The sequence below is a fragment of the Dipteris shenzhenensis genome, chromosome 13, assembly GCF_047967505.1.
Source record: "Dipteris shenzhenensis isolate YYH24624 ecotype China chromosome 13, Dip_SZ_1.0, whole genome shotgun sequence".
NCBI lineage: Eukaryota > Viridiplantae > Streptophyta > Polypodiopsida > Gleicheniales > Dipteridaceae > Dipteris > Dipteris shenzhenensis.
This window is the reverse complement of record NC_141608.1, coordinates 40,409,159-40,428,312: the sequence shown is the minus strand read 5'-3', so window position 1 is coordinate 40,428,312 and position 19,154 is coordinate 40,409,159. Positions and strand designations below refer to the sequence as shown.

Here is a 19,154-nt window from a genome sequence, read left to right as displayed (position 1 = left end):
TAAATGTAATCTCAATACCCCGTTTTCTAAGCCTCCTTGCTGACGTGACGTTTCTCCGTTTCAGCCCTCCCAAAAATCCCAAAATGTTTCCGTTTCTGTTTTCATTTTCCCATTTCACGTTTCAATTTCCCCAACTATGGCAGCCAGTTCGGTAAAACCACTATACCTGAGTGACAATACTTAGAGGGCTTGTTGCAAGTTTATGCGGAAACTTGCAAATTGTGGCATTTAACCCCTAAAAGCTAGCATCCATGCAATGTGGCAATGCTACCATATACTCCAGATTTTGCAGAGATGAGGACAGCTCTAGAATCAGGTGCACCAGAAAATTCAACGATGCATAGAAATCCAGATTCTAACTTTGGAATTCCAACCTGCCAACTGGCTGACACGTGACAGCTGCTGATTGGGACCACTTCTAGCAATGAATTTTTGTACAGAGATAGATATCAGGCTCAAAATCCCGTGCTCTGATTTGAACTTAACAAGATTTGCCTTGTGTCTTTGATACCACTTGAAACAGTAACTCTAGTACAAACATAGAATAGCTGCTGTATCAAAGGAGCGTCCAAAATGCCTCTGGGATTAGGAGGATTTGTAAGCTGTATATCAATTGTATAGCAAGGCTTCAAGTAAGCCACAAGCCTTAGCTTGGCACACCACGTGTATGCACCAGAATCAGAATTACAAGCTTTGCACCCTAAACAAAGGACTAAAGCTGTGAAGAAAACAACATTGTAGTTTCAATAATGAGATAAATGCACAACCCATAGAAGCAAAAAAATACCCCCTTGGAATATAGAAATCAGATCCTATTCCAAGTGGTCCTGAGGTTTGGGTGAAGTAAATATGGCCGCATAAAATTTAAGGCAGTCACGCTCTGATTGAGAACGAGCCAACGGTGAGATTCTTGGTCCAATGTCACTGATTGTCTGGAATTCTGCACTCTGGCCCAGTAAGACCTTGGATTTCCTGGCCTTGAAACGCCTCCATGCAAGCTGGATGGTGACAGCAGCCCATGTTCTCCATCCAGAAGAGTAGTATCGTGCTTTCCTCTTCAACGTTTCATTGACAAACTTAAATCTAAAGTGTTCTGTTACAAACTTCAAATCTTGAGCCTCAAGTCCAAAGGCTTCAGTAGAATCAACAGAGGTCAGTGTGGCAAATGAGGGAGGAAGCCGCTCAACAAATGGCATTCGAAGACACCATGACAGCAGTTCATCTCCACAAAAATTTCCAGGCCCTAGAAAGCACACGCTCCTCTGCCCATTGCTGAGTTCATGACTGCTACGGAGGTGCCCTCGAACAACAAAGAGCATTTGTTGTACAGGATCCCCTTCCCTAACAACCTGAAATGCAAACAGTAAGCACTGCTTATCTTCCCAATAAGGCAAAACAGAAAGGCAGGGAGGACAATAAAATAGTTTTTCTAAGGCACTGACCACATTCAAAGAAATCTACTTGCAAACTTGAAAACAACCACGGCATGAGCATACTGGCAAGTCAAGAACATGTTAGTGTGTATGGATGATACCTCATACCAAGTTTAATGTACCGAGATACTAATATCATCATATGCATTTAAAAACTCGCTGTGATATTCATCACGGAATTCACTGCTTACCTTGTCAATAAGCCAAAACAGAAAGACAGGGAGGACAATAAAAGAGTTTTTCTAAGGCATTGACCACAAATCTAGTTGCAAACTTGAAATCAACCACAGCAAGGATGAGCATATTGGCTTGTCAAGACATGTTAGTGTGTATGGATGATACCTCAAGTTTAATGTACAAAGATAATAATATCATCATATGCATTTAAAAACTCACTGTGATATTCATCACTAACCCTGTTGTCTATAAAAAAAGCAGTCATCTTAACAGAACAATACAAACATATTGAGTGTCCTTCAAAACATTATAGAGAACTGGGAATCTGCACAAAAAATGGAGCAAGCTCTCATTTATGTCTACTGTTCAGTGATTTAAGAAAGGAATAACCCCAACAGGTCCACAATCTGAAGCTTGAACCAATGACAATATTTTAAAGAACCTTGCAATTCCTCAACAAACACATCAACATATGTGAAGGACCTGCCTGCCAGCAAATATGTGCCAGAAGATCACTGCTGGCTTCAGAGCCACGCATGTTTTCTTATACATGGTGGGATGTGGCATCAGTCATAATCATCCAGGTGGAAGTAATACAGTAAGGGAGGCAACAGTGTGGTCCTTTTTCTTACTTCTGTCCAAAGTTCATATTCACATATATGTCAAATTTGTCCCTTTCACTCACTTCCAATGGTCAAACATACGTCAGTCTTCAAAGTCTCTGTCAGGTCTATCCTACCAATTCATTTTACCCCTCGAAGATAATACCACCATGATCCATCTTTGTGCGATAGCATCTGGAACCTAGTAATTCAAATCATCAAAATCGGAAGCTTTCTTCACACTTTGACCACTCCGAGATTCTATACCCTCCTTCTAGTAAAGAAGAAAAAATCTGGGATGTGCATATGCAAGTGCTGCTTGATGAGAAAATGCAGTGAATGCTCCCCCTTTAATTGCAAGAATACCACAAGCTGATTGGGTACACCTGACACTCCCAGGGATTGAGATGTTGAATACAAATCCATCATGATTGCAAGAGGACTTTAAACACGATAAACAACATGCCTCTCACAGTACATTCAAGTAAAACAGTCTGATAAATACCAAACGCACCTTATTTCAATAGTCACTTTATGTGATATACTTCAGGCAAAATGTTCTCTGCATACTATGATTACTTACATTAAGTGTTTAATTAGGATGCAACATAAAATCATTTTTGTATTTCTATACGTAAGACATGGTCTTTTTTTTAAAAGATCACGATCGAGTCCATGTTTGCCTTCTTTGACTTAAGTATGCCTCGAGCTGACAACAAAGGATAATGTGGTACTCATAAATGGCTTGCATGCCTTAGTAGCAATAACTAACCATGATAAAATAAACGCCAATTGTTTGATCTATTTATAATAAATTCAATAAAAAAAGACAAGATAAGAATAAACACTATCCACTATACCTACTGTGAATTGCCTTTATTATCAATATTCTTAATGTAAGCAGAACACCTTTCTTCTTGTACTCTCTTTCCTATTCTTATTTTTCCCTACTCTTGTGGCTCAAACTGTGTATATATCATTTCTAAAAGCTGAATTCTTAATTGATTTTTTCATGGTAAAGGCATTTGATCATTCCAGTCACTATAAATTTCAAGTCAATAATCACTTATTTTCATTATGAATTACTTTCTCTATAGCCTCGGATAATTAAAGACTACTTTAGCCATTAGCATGTATTTTACCATTATGATTACAATTAGAATGTATTTTACCATTAGCAAGTATTGTATCATTATAATTACAATTAATTATTGATAGCTTTTATTTTTAATAAATATTTTATAATTTATTAAATGCTTATAAAATATTTTTAACAAGATAATATTAACCTTATCATGATTCTTTTTACATTACTTTTGGTTTTTATAAATATTGGTATTAAATTGAGTCAAAGTAAAATTCCCATAGCCACCCTTACTTTGAGCGTATCATCCATACATACAAATGGTCCTGCAACATGGCATCGAATGCCACATCATCATTTTGAAGACAACCTTAGGCTCCATGGAGGTGGCTTTCAGCTGTGGACGCATGGTGATTTACAAGGACAGTGTGGGTGTCCTTCTACTCATACCGCCCGCATTGGCAATTAGCCACCTCCCACGAAAGCCGCCTCACATAAACCCCTTATGAAGCAGCATCAACTAGAGTAAATGAGGCGCTCACTAAATTTTGGTCTAGGCTCTACACCAACCTTCAACCATGAAAGGTACCTACTTTTTAACCTAGTGACTAATGGTGGCCTCCTCACTCCAGCAAATGGGGTAAGGTACCTATTACTTCCACTTGGCTAGAGATCGAAGAGATTATTTCCCATATTTCTATGAAGCTTCCCTTTAGCGCACAAGATCTAGGAGTGCTCGCTCAGAATAGTAGCGAGAGCCTGGCGTGTCCAACAAGTATCTACGTGGTAGATGGTAGCCTATTTAACCAAGGGGAGGCAAACCTTCGTCAATATGTTACCAGCTTCATGGGTGAGGGGAGGATACTTATGAGCCCAGGGATACACCAGCTCTCCCACCCTCCAAATAGTGCCCTGAGTCCTCCGGAGGACAATGTCTCAGAGACTGTTGCTAGCATCATGGCCTAGAACACACAGGTAGCACAATGCAACCTTGAGACGAGAGCAGACAACAAATTTGACATTCCACCACCGTCATCAACATATGGAACATTAACTATACCTTGTGCATGATTTGGGAGCACGGTATAGAGAGTTCAAGGAAGACCACTGCGCAGCATGAGTGTTTCTACAAGGCCTCACTTGCAAGCATACTTCATTTCTCATGGATCGAAGAATCTGCCACAGGTTGTTTATCCCACCTCATTGGTTGTTGGCACTTGCTCCTGGGTAACATAAGGGGTGAGCCAGGAACCAGAGAAGCAGGCTGCAAGGCAGCCAAGACTCTCTTTTAGACCTCAAGGATGGCTGACATTTTGTACTGTTTTGATAGCCTTTAATAGAAACACTTTCTTTTGGGAGGGTGAGGAGCAAAAGGTACTAAAGGGGAGTGTGTGAAAAGAAGAAGCATACAGCTCCCAATGGGTTGTGAATGACGCACACCCCCTACCTGGTTTGATCCCATGGTAGATTTCTTTATTACAACGATAGTAATCAATGATCTCCCTAATGAATGAAAAATGGGAGAGGGAGAACTCAATATATAAAATTGTAGGGAAACAAAGAAAGTAACCAATGGAAACCCCTGATAAAAACAGGACAAGAGACACCAAAAACTCGCCAACCTCAGCAAAAGAGGCACCGAATTGTCTCTCAATCTTTGAAACACAGTTCAAATCAGAAATCATTAGTGTTTTTGACCTAAACATGGAGAGAATCTTCAGGATTCAAAGGATATACGTTATGAATAAATAAAGTCAGTTTAGAAGGGCCTATACATGAAAAACGAAATCTGAAAGTCACTTTTAATTGGGCTTCCGGGTGAAAAACAGAACCTGAAATCAAGACATAATATTTCATCACTTAGGACCTGGCCCCAATTAGTTTTATCACGAAGCCACCGGAGGACTTTGTTCAGCCTCCTTGAAGTGAGTGCAAAAGCTGAGAAGCAGGGATTCCTCAAAGGGCAGCAAGTGAGAGTAAGGAAGCAGCAGGGAGAGGGTGCAAATTTGCAAGAGGAGCAATTAGACTGATTGCAATCTTCTGGTAGACCTTGGGTGAAAGCAAAAAGCTTATGAAAGGTGAGAAAGCACAAAAGCAGGTTGAAAAAACTGTAAAAAGGCTAAAAACAATTTCTGATATCTTATTTTCTAGTTATAGCATTTGATCGGTTATTCTAGTTTAGAATAGTTTTTATGAGTTATTTTAATCCTTTAATTAGATTTTTTTAAATCCCATTCTAACACTCAAGGATGAGAATGTCTGCAAGCATCTGAGAAGTGGGACAATGTTCAATCATTATCATCCCTTTCTTCACTTCATGTCTGACATGATGATAATTGTTGTCTCTGTGCCAACATGGACTTACATAGCACAAAATGTGTGTGTAAAGTAGCGGCAAAGCTCCACTTGTACTTGCATAAGACTAGGAATAATCTCTCTTAGAATCCTCAACATGCAAGTTCTACTTGCAACTCCTACATCCATGTTCTACATGCAAGTCCTACATGTGATTCCTAGATGCATGTTCTACATGCAAGTCCTACATGCAATTCTTACATGTGAGTTCAACATGCAACTCCTACATGCAACATGCAACACGCGAGTTTTACATGCAGCTCCTACAAAGGCTCTAAAGATCACATCCGCCTTACACTTAAGCACCACATGATCTTGATCTTCCCTCATTCAGCTAACCATCATTGCCCAACACACCAAGGCTCACCCCGAAGCCAATCTGAAGGTGTCAGAAATAGACCATGGGTACTAGAGACCCCAACAGGTGTTAGGAAATCCTTACAGTCGATGCCTCAGGACACCGAGCTAAACCAAGCACAAACACGCGTCACTGATTTTTATGCATCCGAGCCAGCACCAGATGAGATCGAGGGGGAGGAGCTCGAGGAGACGAGAGCACTATAGATCAGCAGTGAGACCCGTCACCAAGATGTGACTGGACAAGAGACGTGGAGACCACACAGGACACGTGGGGCGACCAGAGCACACACGATTGAGGTTCGACCTATCTCAGCCCTCCTCAAAGGGGAGTGTCAGAGAGGAGACAATACTCTTGACATCGGATACAGAGATCCAGGAGAAAGCGCCCCCCGCCACCGGGGGAGACAGTCCGACAAACACAGATACGTGAGATCTTTGCATCACATTAGAGGGCCATCAGGGAGCCAAGTTATATAGAGCCTTCACATGTACTTGGAGCTCTAGTTCTAAGTGGTACTTGATTGCTCTTTTTTCCTACTATATTTTGTACTAGCTTTTTGCATTCTTAGCACTTAGCACTCAGCAAGGGCCTTAGTGAGCCCTTTGCTTCAGCCCAAAGTGGCTTGTATGGGTTACATATATCTTGTATCTTGTCTCATAGACCCGCGAGGTCTCCTGAAGACAATAATACACCTCTCTCTCTCTCTCTCTCTCTCTCTCTCTCTCTCTCTCTCTCTCTCTCTCAGATTAAGGGACCATCCACAGATTCACATGGATGAGGACCTTACAGCTCTTCAGTGGGAGGAGCATAGACGTCTCATTGCACAGAGGGATGTTGCCCGTCGTGAGGGCAAGTGAGCTGTGATCAGCAGAGAGGGCAGACTTTTGATAGGAGCTATGCGATCTAGCCCGGCTGGAGCCCACAGTTGACGACACGAGGCCTATGGGACACGTAGCCTGCCAGATAGCTTGAGTTTCGCAGTTTGGAACTGTAATGGTTCCCTCACAGCTCAGCCTGGCAACTTACGAGAGGCCTTTTTTGATCAGGACATCGTCTTCTTTACAGAGACCCATGAGAGCCCAGAGAGAGGCTTGCCGCAGGTGACAGGGTATGCCTGGGAGTCTGTCTTTCGACAGCAGACTAGACGATCAGGAGGAGTCAGAGGATCTGGCGGTGTGGCAGTTCTTTATAGAGAGCATCTCAGATCGATACTCACAGTCGTGAGGAGAGACTATCGGGCCAGATATCTTTGGGTACGGATCAGGAGACCCCCCCTGAGAGACTTGTTTATTGCAGTATGCTACTTTCCCCCGAGATAGTCTCGTTATGCCTCAGATGGACCAGGACAGTCACCTTTTGAGGATTTGTCAGCCGATGTATTGGAGTACTCACGCCGCGGAGAGGTCATCCTTTTAGGAGACTTCAACGCGAGGACATCAGACAGATAGGCAGAGATTTTGGACTTTGTTGAGGACCCAGTCTTAGTTCCAGCTGCCCCAGATGAGAGTTTTCCACGCTTATCTTCAGATAGAGGGGTAGAGGTGACAGATCAGGGACATCGCCTATTGGAGCTTCTCTCATCGCATGGCATGGTCATTTATAATGGACTTCGACAGTGGCCGCATTCATCCACAGCCACATGTTTTCCCTTCGCGGGTGGTGGTACGAGCGTCATTGATTACGTCTTGGGTCCCCCGACTTTAATCCCTTTTGTACATAACCTCACAGTCGACCCTCTTATGCCTTCAGCCGATCATGCACGTCTGCACTTTATTCTTACCCAGATTCCTCATGCCCCCCCTTCTAGACATCATGAGCGTCAGCCATACTATGAGGTTCATTTTGACCACCAGTTCAATGATATTTATAGCCAGCACCTGAGTAGTCTTCTCCGTCCGCACTTTCTCGATGCCCTACCCTCCACACAGGATCGGTGGGACCTTGTACATACCTCCATCATCTCGGCAGCCCACAAGTCCTTCCCCGTCACTTGCCACACATCCGGTCCTCCACCAGTCGGTCTTGTGCCTTGTAATGGATGGTATGATGAGGAGTGTAAAGAACTCCGCAGGAAGCTTCGCCTTGAGACACAGGAGAAGTCTCCCCTCCTCATTGAGACCAAGAAGAGTTACAAGCGTTTGGTGCTGTTGAGATATCAAGCTCTATCCCCGACATATCTCCTGGATGACTATCATTTATGTCACCGCCTATGTTAGTTGTACTCGTGGTGTAGTTAGACTACCACGTATGCTTTTGGTTTGGGTTCACATATGAACCACGTATTCTAGGTTTTGACATATAGGGTATTTCCCTCTTCTATTATATTGTTGTTGTGTGCAAAAGTGAAGAAAGGCTTCACCCTCCAACCTTGTGTCCTCTCTCTTTTGTGTGTTGTGAAGAAAGCTGAACTTGAGTCTCCTATCTCTCTCCCTCTTTCTTTACATGGTATCAGAGCCTTGTTCGTGGTAAGGAGCTCAAGAAAGCTAGCCAAGTTTGTGGTGTCCTGGTAAGAGGACCATTGTAGCTTTCCTATTTCGAGTTTGGGAGCAAATCTCTGCAGGTAGCACAGCCAGAAGTGCAGGAGTGCACTGCTTCAGATTGAGAGGCCCTTCGCGGTGCGGCGAGAGCGCAGTATATGCTACGGGATAGGGCGAAGCCCTGCGCGACTTTATTTTTCTGATTTGAGGCCGTTTCGGGGCCCGTTTTGAAGGCGGAAGTTCTTCGCGGGCACTCAGAAAAAGGCCCTGTTTTTGCTGTGCGACCACCGCGCGGCTAGTCGGTGGAAAGGTGCCACAGAAATTGCATCGTATGCCTATGTGCAGAGATATTGGGAGTTGCAGATTCATGCCTGTTGCCTGTTGATGCAAAATTGTCACGAGGAAGTGACTGTGTGGTGAAATACCACTTTCGTCAGTGTTGCAGATCTGCCCCTGTGAGGCTCTTTGCAGAAGTTTTGCTATTTGCCCTTCTGAGGCATTTGCTGTGTTTACAGGTTGCTGTTGCAATTCGTGATTTGTAAAATGTCTGAGAATCTGTCTACCATTGTCAGTGAGAAGCTTGACAAGAACAACTTCCAAGCATGGAAGTTCAGGATGACAAACTTCTTTATGGGAAAGGGAGTTTGGGATTACATCAGTGGTGAAACTGCAGAACCAGTTTTGGGTGCTGCTCCCACTCCTGCTGAATTGAAGGCCTTTAAAGAATGGCATGAAAAAGCCAGAAAATGCCTGTATTGGCTGTCCGTTAGCATTTCAGATTCTATGATTGTGCATATACAGGATCTAGAGACGCCTAAGGAGGCATGGGATACATTGGTGAAGCTGTATAGCACAAATACCAAAGCACGAAAGATGCAGCTAAAGCAGGAGTTGCACAATGTGCAAAGGAAAAATCTGAATATAAATGAGTATTCCTTGAAGGTGAAAGGCCTTGCAGATTCTCTTGCCTCCATTGGAGCACCTGTTGATGATGAGGACTTAGTGTCCGTGACCTTGAATGGTCTTGGGAAAGATTATGCACAATTTCGGACATCCATTGGAGTCCGTGAAACATTTCCTGATTTTCAGGAACTTATTGCTCTCTTGCTGAGTGAAGAGCAAAGGAATGGTGGTTCAGCCACCTCAACTTCTCAAGAGACTGCTTTCTACTCGAATACAGGTAGAGGAAGAGGCCGTTCTGGTGGCCGTGCAGGAAATCAGAATCAACAGCAACAACAGGAAAACCAGTCCTATGGAGGAGGACGTGGTAGTTCTAGAGGCAGGGGGAGCCAAAGAGGCCGTGGTTCATGGCAAAGGAACCAGCAAGTAAATAGCAGCACAGAATGCTATTATTGTGGAAAGCCTGGACACAAGGAGAATACATGCTATAAAAAGCAGAATGACATCAAAAGTGGAAAGTTGCAGCAAAGCAACTATGCATCATCAAGTGGGCATGGTGACGACAGAAATGAGCACCTTTTTGTGATGCAGCATATGGTTAACTCCATGTCAGGAGATGCTGCAGCTTGCAATGATGTTTGGTATGTTGATTCAGGTGCCTCTAACCACATGACCAGTCATGGTGAGTGGTTTCATGATGTCAGAAATTTGGATAAGCCAGGTTATGTTGAAACAGGTGATGATACTGCGCACCCAATTACGCAGGTTGGTAAAGTGCCATTGGCTATGCAGGATGGCAAAACGAAGTACTTGGCAGATGTACTTCATGTTCCAAAAATCACTAAGAACCTGGTTTCAGTTGGCCAGATGGTTGAGCAAGGTCTGCAGGTTAGATTTAATCCTGATGGATGCTTTGTTGAGGACCTGAAAAATAAGTGCCGCTTGGTTGCAAAAGGCAACAAAAATGGTAGAATGTTCACCTTGGATGTTGATATGCCTGAGGTGAAAGCTGCTATGTTTGCGCATGGGAGAGGTGTCATTGCAGATATTGAGATATGGCACAAGCGCATTGGGCACGTGAATATACAAAGGCTGAAATCTATGCAAACGAAAAACATTGTTGCAGGTTTGCCTAAATTCAGAGTTGAGGGAATGCAAAAGGTATGTGAAGCATGCCAAATGGGTAAGCAGGCCAGACATGTATTTCCCAAAAATGCTAAGGTGAGCAGAAGACCTTTGAAAGTGATCCATTCAGATGTTTGGACAACCAAAGCTGCTTCTATTGGTGGATGCCATTATTATGTGACGTTTATTGATGACTACACTAGGAAGGTGTGGATTTATTTTATGAAGCACAAAAGTGAAGTGTTCAGCCATTTCAAGGCTTTTAAGGCCATGGTTGAAAAAGAGAAAGGTGTGCATATTAAAGTGCTAAGATCTGATGGAGGGGGAGAGTACTTTTCAGAAGAATTTTGTGAATATCTGAAAGAACAGGGAATTCAAAGGAAGTACTCATGCAGGTCTACCCCTCAGCAGAATGGGGTTGCAGAAAGGAAGAACAGGCATATTGCAGAAGTAGGACGGGCGATCCTAAATGAGAAAAACATGCTTGATTATTTTTGGGCTGAAGCAGTAGCAACTGCTGTTTATATTATGAACAGAACCCCCACTGCAGCTGTCCATGGCATGACGCCTGAAGAAATGTATACAGGCCAAAAACCAGATATTTCTCACTTGAAGGTATTTGGTTGCATAGCTTATGTTCATGTTCCTGATGAGAAGAGAACAAAGCTGGATCCAAAGGCAGAAAAATGCATCTTTATTGGATATGCTCAGCACCAGAAAGGGTATCGCTGTTATAACCCTTCCACCCGCAAAATGCAAGTGAGCAGAGATGTTGTTTTTGATGAAATGAGCAACTGGTATGCACCAACTGTTATGGTAGGAGATGCAGATGCAGGAAATGGGAATGCTGCAATAAATGCAGAGCAGCAATCTCAAGCCTTGAGTGGACCCAGAGAGTCCTCTACTAGTGGATCTAATGCATGGACAGGGAGATTGAGATCTAGTGAATCGTCACATGGCAGTCCTGATAGTGTTGTGCAGGTATCACATAAGGGAAAAGAAAAAGTGGACCATGCTCCAGTGTTTGATGTGTCTGCTGGTAGCTCTCATGTTGATGGAGAGTCAAGTGGCTCTGAAATGAGCCTTGATGAGGAACTTGGGATTCCTTCTGTTGTTACACCTGGTGCAAGGAAAAGCAGGCATGATTTAAAGACTCCTGCAACTGATCCAGTTGTACGGAGGTCCACTCGTATTAAGTATCCAGTTGACAGGCTGAGATATGATGGGTATACAGCACATCACTATGCTTATATGGTCAAGGTTCTAGAGGAGCCAGAGCCCACATGTTTTGAGGATGCAGCAGGGCATAAAAATTGGGAAGCAGCTATGGATGAAGAGATGGCTGCCTTGGATGCAAACCACACTTGGGATTTGATGCCTTTGCCTCATGATAAGAAGGCTATTGGCTGCAAGTGGGTTTACAAAGTAAAGCACAATGCTGATGGGTCTGTTAGCAGGTACAAGGCAAGATTGGTTGCCAAAGGTTTTGCACAGACATATGGAATTGACTATGAGGAAACTTTCAGCCCAGTTGCAAGGATGGCAACCGTGAGAGCAGTAATTGCCATGGCTGCTGCAAAGGGATGGTCTTTGCATCAGATGGATGTGAAAAATGCCTTCTTGCATGGTGACTTGCAGGAAGAGGTTTATATGATGCAGCCAGAAGGTTATGAGGATAATGCACACCCCGATTTTGTATGCAGGTTGCGCAAAGCCTTGTATGGCTTAAAACAGGCGCCGAGGGCATGGTCAGACAAGATAGGGCAATATCTTGTCACTATTGGATTTCAGATTTCCAATTCAGATTTTTCACTTTATGTGAAAAGGACAAACAGAGGGATTGTGCTTATAGTCATCTATGTTGATGACTTGATTATTACAGGTGATAGTGATGCAGACATTAATGAAGTGAAGCTGCTGTTGAAGCAGAAATTTGAGATGAAGGATTTGGGAGAGCTGCGTTACTTCTTGGGCATTGAGGTTATTAGATCCCCGAGTGGGATATGGCTGTTGCAAAGGCAATACGGTTTGGACATGCTGTCCAAATATGGGATGACAGGCTGTAAGCCTATTTCTGTTCCATTGGAGCAGAATGTGAAGCTCAATGCAGAAACAGGTGAGCTTCTTGAAGATATTACTATGTACAGGCGCATAGTAGGTAGCTTGATTTACATGACTATAACCAGACCAGATTTGAGCTATGCTGTGGGGCTGGTGAGTCAGTTTATGCAGGCACCAAGGAAGCCACATTTGGATGCGGCTAGGCGCATACTGCGGTATGTGAAGTCCACATTGCATTATGGACTGTTTTATGAAGCTGGGTGTGCATTACAGGTACATGGATACACAGATGCTGACTGGGCTGGTAGTGTCTCAGACAGGAGATCTACTAGTGGTTTTATGTTTTCCCTTGGGAGTGGTGCCATCAGTTGGAGCAGCAAGAAGCAGCCAACAGTTGCCTTGTCGAGCACAGAGGCTGAGTACAGGGGTGCAGCAATGGCTGCATGTGAGGTAGCTTGGTTACGGAAGCTACTTGCAGATATGGGACAGTCAGTTCATGCAGCAGTTGTCATTCATTGTGACAACATTAGCAGCATCATGCTTGCTAATAACCCAGTTTATCATGCTAGAACGAAGCACATTGAGGTGCATTATCACTTTCTGAGAGAGAAGGTTCTAGCTGGTGAGATTGATCTTGTCTATGTCAGCACTGAGGAGCAGGTGGCTGATATCTTTACGAAGGCATTGGGTACCGAGAAGCTTCGCAGATTTAGGAGCTTGCTTGGTGTACGTGAGATGGATTTGAGCTTGAGGGGGAGTGTTGAGATATCAAGCTCTATCCCCGACATATCTCCTGGATGACTATCATTTATGTCACCGCCTATGTTAGTTGTACTCGTGGTGTAGTTAGACTACCACGTATGCTTTTGGTTTGGGTTCACATATGAACCACGTATTCTAGGTTTTGACATATAGGGTATTTCCCTCTTCTATTGTATTGTTGTTGTGTGCAAAAGTGAAGAAAGGCTTCACCCTCCAACCTTGTGTCCTCTCTCTTTTGTGTGTTGTGAAGAAAGCTGAACTTGAGTCTCCTATCTCTCTCCCTTATTCTTTACAGGTGCCACGCAAAAAGCGCCAATTTCTAGCCCGGAATGAGGCTGAGCTGAGAAGTTTACTTTTCAGCTGTGATTCCAAGGAATTCTGGAAGAAATTCCTTCGCTTGAAATCTCAAACTCCTCTTACAGACCCGCAGGTTTGGCTTGCCTATACTTCCACTTTATATAATATTCCAGACCAGCCACAGATCGACTTATCCCATGTGCCTAGACCCACCTCCTCTGCCTTATTCTCATCCAGTAGTGTCCGAGCAGCAGTTCATCGTTTGAAGACTGGGAGAGCTAAGGACCATGATGGATTGCAAGCGGAGTATGTAATCCATGGGATTGATGCCTTAGCTACAGTCCTCTCCCGTCTTTTTAACGAGTCCATTTGTACAGGTCTTCCACCTAGTTGGCTAGAAAATACTATAGTACCCATACACAAGTCGGGGGATCCTTTGGAGGCGTCGAAGTATAGGACCATTATGATTGGCCATGTCATGGCCAAGATTTATGCGACCATTCTAGAAGGACATATAAATGACCATGCCGAGGCGACAGGTATGAGAGCTAGAGGGCAGGCAGGATTTCGTGCAGAGCACTCGACTCTAGATCATATCTTCACACTTAGGGCTTTGATTGAGGAGGCGAAGTCACGTAAGCAACGGCTCTATTGCTGCTTCGTGGACTTCAGAAAGGCATTTGACACTGTGCCGCGTTTCAGACTCTTCCAGCGACTTCATGACTTGAGATTCAGTGGGGAGATTCAATGGGCGATCATGGCCTTGTATGAGAGAGTCACAGGTAGAGTCAGGACACGGGCAGGGCTGTCGGGGGAAGTACGCAGTACGATAGGGGTGAAGCAGGGGTGTCCTTTGTCTCCGACACTCTTTGGTCTCTATATCGATGAGTTAGAGATGTACATACAGACGATGGGTGGTACAAGTTCTTTATTGGCAGGATCCACGATACCGATTCTCCTCTATGCAGATGACGTGGTTCTTATTTCTTCCTCCCAGCAGGGTTTACAAGCACATCTCCATGCACTCCACAGCTTTTGTCAAGACAGAGGGTTGTCTGTAAACCTTGGGAAGACCAAAGTCATGGTCTTCAACACGTCATACCAGGTTTATAGGAGAGGCGAGTTCTCTTTCACATTTGATGGGCAGGAGGTGGAGCTAGTCAGGGAGTATACATATTTGGGTGCCACATTTAGAGGTCCAGTCTTCACCATGACGCATGCAGCACGAGATAGGATCAGTAGAGGGTATGCCGCCTTGGCTCTTCTCGAGAGGCAGTGTGCACAGTCACATTTTCAGCATCCCGACACGAAGTCCTTACTTTTTGATACGCTGGTGAGACCTGCAGCCATGTATGCTAGCCTCTTTTGGGTAGGAGATCTCAGTGTTGCGGATTGGAGACGAGTAGAGAGGTTACAGATCATCATGTTCTCCAGATTGATCAGAGCGAAGCCCACGGTACCGCATTAGATTATGCTCACAGAGTTCGGAGCTACACCCCTAGCGCTAGATGCAGCATTTCAGTCAGTTACATACTTGCATAGGATCAGGGCGCTCGGAGACTCAGCAGCAGGCAGAGCACGATTACCGTGGCTAGCACTGACATCCTCGCAGACATCCTCGCAGATGTTAGTGGAGAGAGGTCATACTTTTTGTTGGTACCACACACTCTCCACATGGCTCACCTCGTTGGGCTTGGATATGGATAGGCTGCCACCATTTCGATACAGCATAGATGCCCCTCGCCTCCCTCTCACTTGACATGAGCTCAGTCAGGTTATCAGGGCAGATTTGTTGCAGCTACACACGTTTTGCACTTGGGTTCATCCCACGGAGCTTCCTACGAAGATGGCCACATATCGTGACCATTTTCTTAGGATTTCAGAGGATGGCTTCATCATATCCCCAGGATATATCGGCGTTCATATGTCGCACTCACTCAGGATTGCCTTGGGCCAGCTCAGGGTATCTTCCCACAGATTAGACGTTGAGGCCGGCAGGATGCGTCGTACGGCTACCGGACATAGACCCAGGCGAGAGACTAGGATATGCCCTTGTTGCACTATGGGGGAGGTGGAGACTGAGGAGCACTTTGTTTGCAGATGCCCTTTATATTATGAGATCCGTGGCAGATTTCACTGTTTATTTGGGAACGGATTTGGACCTCTCTCTCGGATTATGGAGTATGAGGATCAGTATTGCTTAGCGTTGTTCATCAGGGAGATCAACAGATACAGAGAGAGATTCCTCAAAGAGCACCGTCGCATCCCTGCCAGAGACCTGGTTATTCATGAGGAGCAGGACGAGGCGCAGGACCATGAGCATAGAGATAGCCCATCTTGCCAGAGAGCATCGATGGTTCCACCCCGAGGATGTACATATGACATGATCCGGCAACACCGCAGGATGATCTTACACAGAGGCCGTACCCGTCGCTTTATTTCTAGACGACGGAGGATGATGGCAGATTTTCGGAGGAGATTGCTCCATGGAGACTTGGCACCGCCAGCAGCCCACTTGACACTCGCCCAGATCTTCACACTCACCCAGATCTTCACACTCATGGCAGGAGGCATGGTCGATGGCCATGACTTCCATCATTTCTTTGGATCACAGACCCCTTAGGGAAGACGATGTTCCTCATATTTCATATTTTACATTTTGTATCTAGGCATTTTTGGTACTCTATTTCATTTCATTTTGTATCTAGGATTTTGTAGCCATTTTTGGCATCTTAGCTGTCTTACGATGAGGCCACCTAGTTGGCGCATCGTTGATGATGTATTTTCCTTTCTGATGATTTTGTGTCCCATAGGCCATGTATGGCCTTCCGTGGACCTTTAATAAAATTTCTTTCTTTCTTTCTCTCTCTCTCTCTCTCTCTCTCTCTCTCTCTCTCTCTCTCTCTCTCTCTCTTTGTGCGTGCGTACGTGTGTGTGTGTGTTGGGGGGGGGGGGGGGGGGAGGGGGGAGGGATGATGAGGTGGACTTAGCTCTAACACGCAGGTCACCCGTTAGCTCGTCGTCATCGCCTGCCAATGTTAGCTTCACCCATCAGCATCAACTTCATCAGTAAACTTCATCACTCAGGTCGCCCGTCACCTGTCGCTCAAGTTCGTCGCTCATCGCTCAGGCCGTTTCTAAGCTTGTCATCTAGGGCTCCGTTAAGCAGATCTTTAAAAGCTCATACCCTAGCCGACATTAGGGTTGCACAAAGCTTCAGCAAAAGAAAAGAAAAGGGGAACGTAGCTCCAGGGCTTGGAATGAGCCCCCAACCCAACCCTGGGGGTTAGTCACAGCAGGGGGTGTCTATACGCCTAAGGCCTTCCCCAAGGCCAAGATTTTACCTCTACCCCAACAAAAGACTCATACTCCTCCATTGCAGCTCTCCCTTCGCTCCCCCCACCCCCCCCTACGTGTTTGCAAAGACGCCTTCCCCATTTGCTAAGAATTATCTATAGCATAAGAGAATGGTGAGCATGATTGACCCCCAAGAGCATGTTTACTATCTACAGCAAGAAATACGTGAGCTCGAGCTCAAACTTGCGGCTCTAGAGAGGAAAACAAGTGCTTGGGAAGGACAAGGGAAGAAGGAAATTATTCATGAAGTATTACAAATACACAACACAGCAGCACCCACACCACAGATGGTGACTACAGTCCAAGGTCACAAGTCAGCTCCAGTCAATGAAACAAGAAATTACTACAACATTGGACACTAAAATCAACACATCATATGTATATGAAGAAGTACAAGAACAGGAAAAGAGGGTGGTTAATGCACGAATCATATGCATAGGGGGGCTACCAGAGGGCTGGTTTGAAGGAAGTAAAAAGAAAACGCTGGAAAACATCATGGAAAGAACCCCACAAATAGAGTGGGAAACTGAAGACATAATAGTTATCTTGCACGAGGGACACAAGCCAAAATATGCTTCCATGGTTTCATATGTAGTTCATAGCTCTATCTACCTACCAGATTTCAGTTTTATAGGAGCTCTCCCGCAAGCAAGCCCTCTCTGGCTATAGCATGTGAGGGCACTCATAGCCTGCTGCTAGAAAGCATGTACGGTCTGATTTTCCTGGGCAAGAGCTGCCCTCGGATCACCTCACCTATGATCCAATGCATGTGTTGATGAATCGTGTCCTTGTCTTTACATTTGCCTTTGTCCTTAGACCGGCAATCCTTTGCTAGGTGACCTCTCTTCCCATAGGCATAGCAACGGCTCCGTCCTTCTTTTGCACTATCGAAAGTGCCTGATCACCATGAGGCACCTTCAACTTACCCTGGGACAGTAGAACAGATTCTTCCTCCAAGAGAAGGGAGCAGAGGTCATCAAAATCCAACTGATTTTTCATGGCGTGGCAGCGCAGCGCCCGAGAAACCATATCATACTCTTGTGGAACCTTCGTGAGGATAAGTCCAGCCCACTGAGCAGAGGACCATGCGGCATTCATTGCCAATAGCTGGTAATGGATGACCTTGTCCTTCAATAAAAACGGCTGCATAGAGCTACTATAGAAAACTCAAGACTGTAGGGCTGACCCTGCAACATGACACCCGCAAAGAAGACTCCTAAGCATAGAGATCCTATAACTTGGACCACACTTCAAAAGCACCGTTTAAGGTTTGCACCCACCGGGAGACCTCCTTCAAAATGGTCCGCACCAGCTCCAAGTGCGCCTTAGAATCACAGTCTTGAACGATTTCCCAAAGACCCTTGTGGATGAACTAGATCCACATGTTCAGCTTCCAATGAGCATAGTTGGATCCGTAAGTTTTTCTTCCTTGCTCAAACACGGGGTTGCCATGGATCCACTCCAAGCACTTACACACTTGTGATAAAAGTCGAATGACTAGCCCTTATGAAGGGGAGGGTGCGTGGGAAAGAAGAAGAGATAGGGAGGGTGGCTGGGGAAAGAAGAAGAGATAGGGAGGGTGGCTGGGTAAAGAAGAGATAGAGAGGGTGGCTGAGTAAAGAAGAGAAGGGATACTGGATGGGGATGTAGGAAGGGAGAAGAGGCTACTACAATGCCTTCTTCAAAAGTCTGAATCCCCTGCTGTCCATGCCTGCAACAGCCTTCTCCAAACAGTCGCCTATGTCCCGGAGTAGCCACCCCCTTGGATCGCCTTCGACTGTGGTTCACCTCCTTCCCTAGCTGTCCACAATACACTATATTGTGCAATCACCACACAATCAAGACACCGGCGATAGTTTCGTCCATGTGTGATGCAGGGTGGCAACAATATCTCGGATTCAGTCAGGTACAGACTCTAAACTGTTCGTGCCTTCCAGCAGCAAACTGTCTCAACCCCAAACACTCTCTAGGTCCAAGTCGAAGCTTCTAAATGATATGCGGCTCTGATACCATGTCAACGTTGCACACATTGGGGAAGCATGAGAGAGAGAGAGAGAGAGAGAGAGAGAGAGAGAGAGAGCTTTCTTTATAGCATGGAAATGCAGTACCAAAGAGGTGTGTGTGATGATGAAATGGAACACCTAAAGAGTGGCAAGAGACCCT

General features: G+C 44.9%; 1 protein-coding gene across 5 annotated transcripts in view; it reads right to left on the bottom strand.

Moving 5' to 3' along the window:
• Nucleotides 1–424: 424 nt before the first annotated feature.
• Nucleotides 425–19,154, bottom strand: part of LOC147895397 (cyclic nucleotide-gated ion channel 2-like) — a 40,638-nt gene continuing 21,908 nt past the window's right edge. For all 5 annotated transcript variants that reach the window (XM_087383639.1, XM_087383643.1, XM_087383640.1 and 2 more), the window contains one exon: nt 425–1,349. In XM_087383639.1, coding sequence (XP_087239765.1) covers nt 813–1,349 — 537 coding nt within the window. In that variant the 3' untranslated portion in view covers nt 425–812. The remainder of the gene's footprint in view (nt 1,350–19,154) is intronic.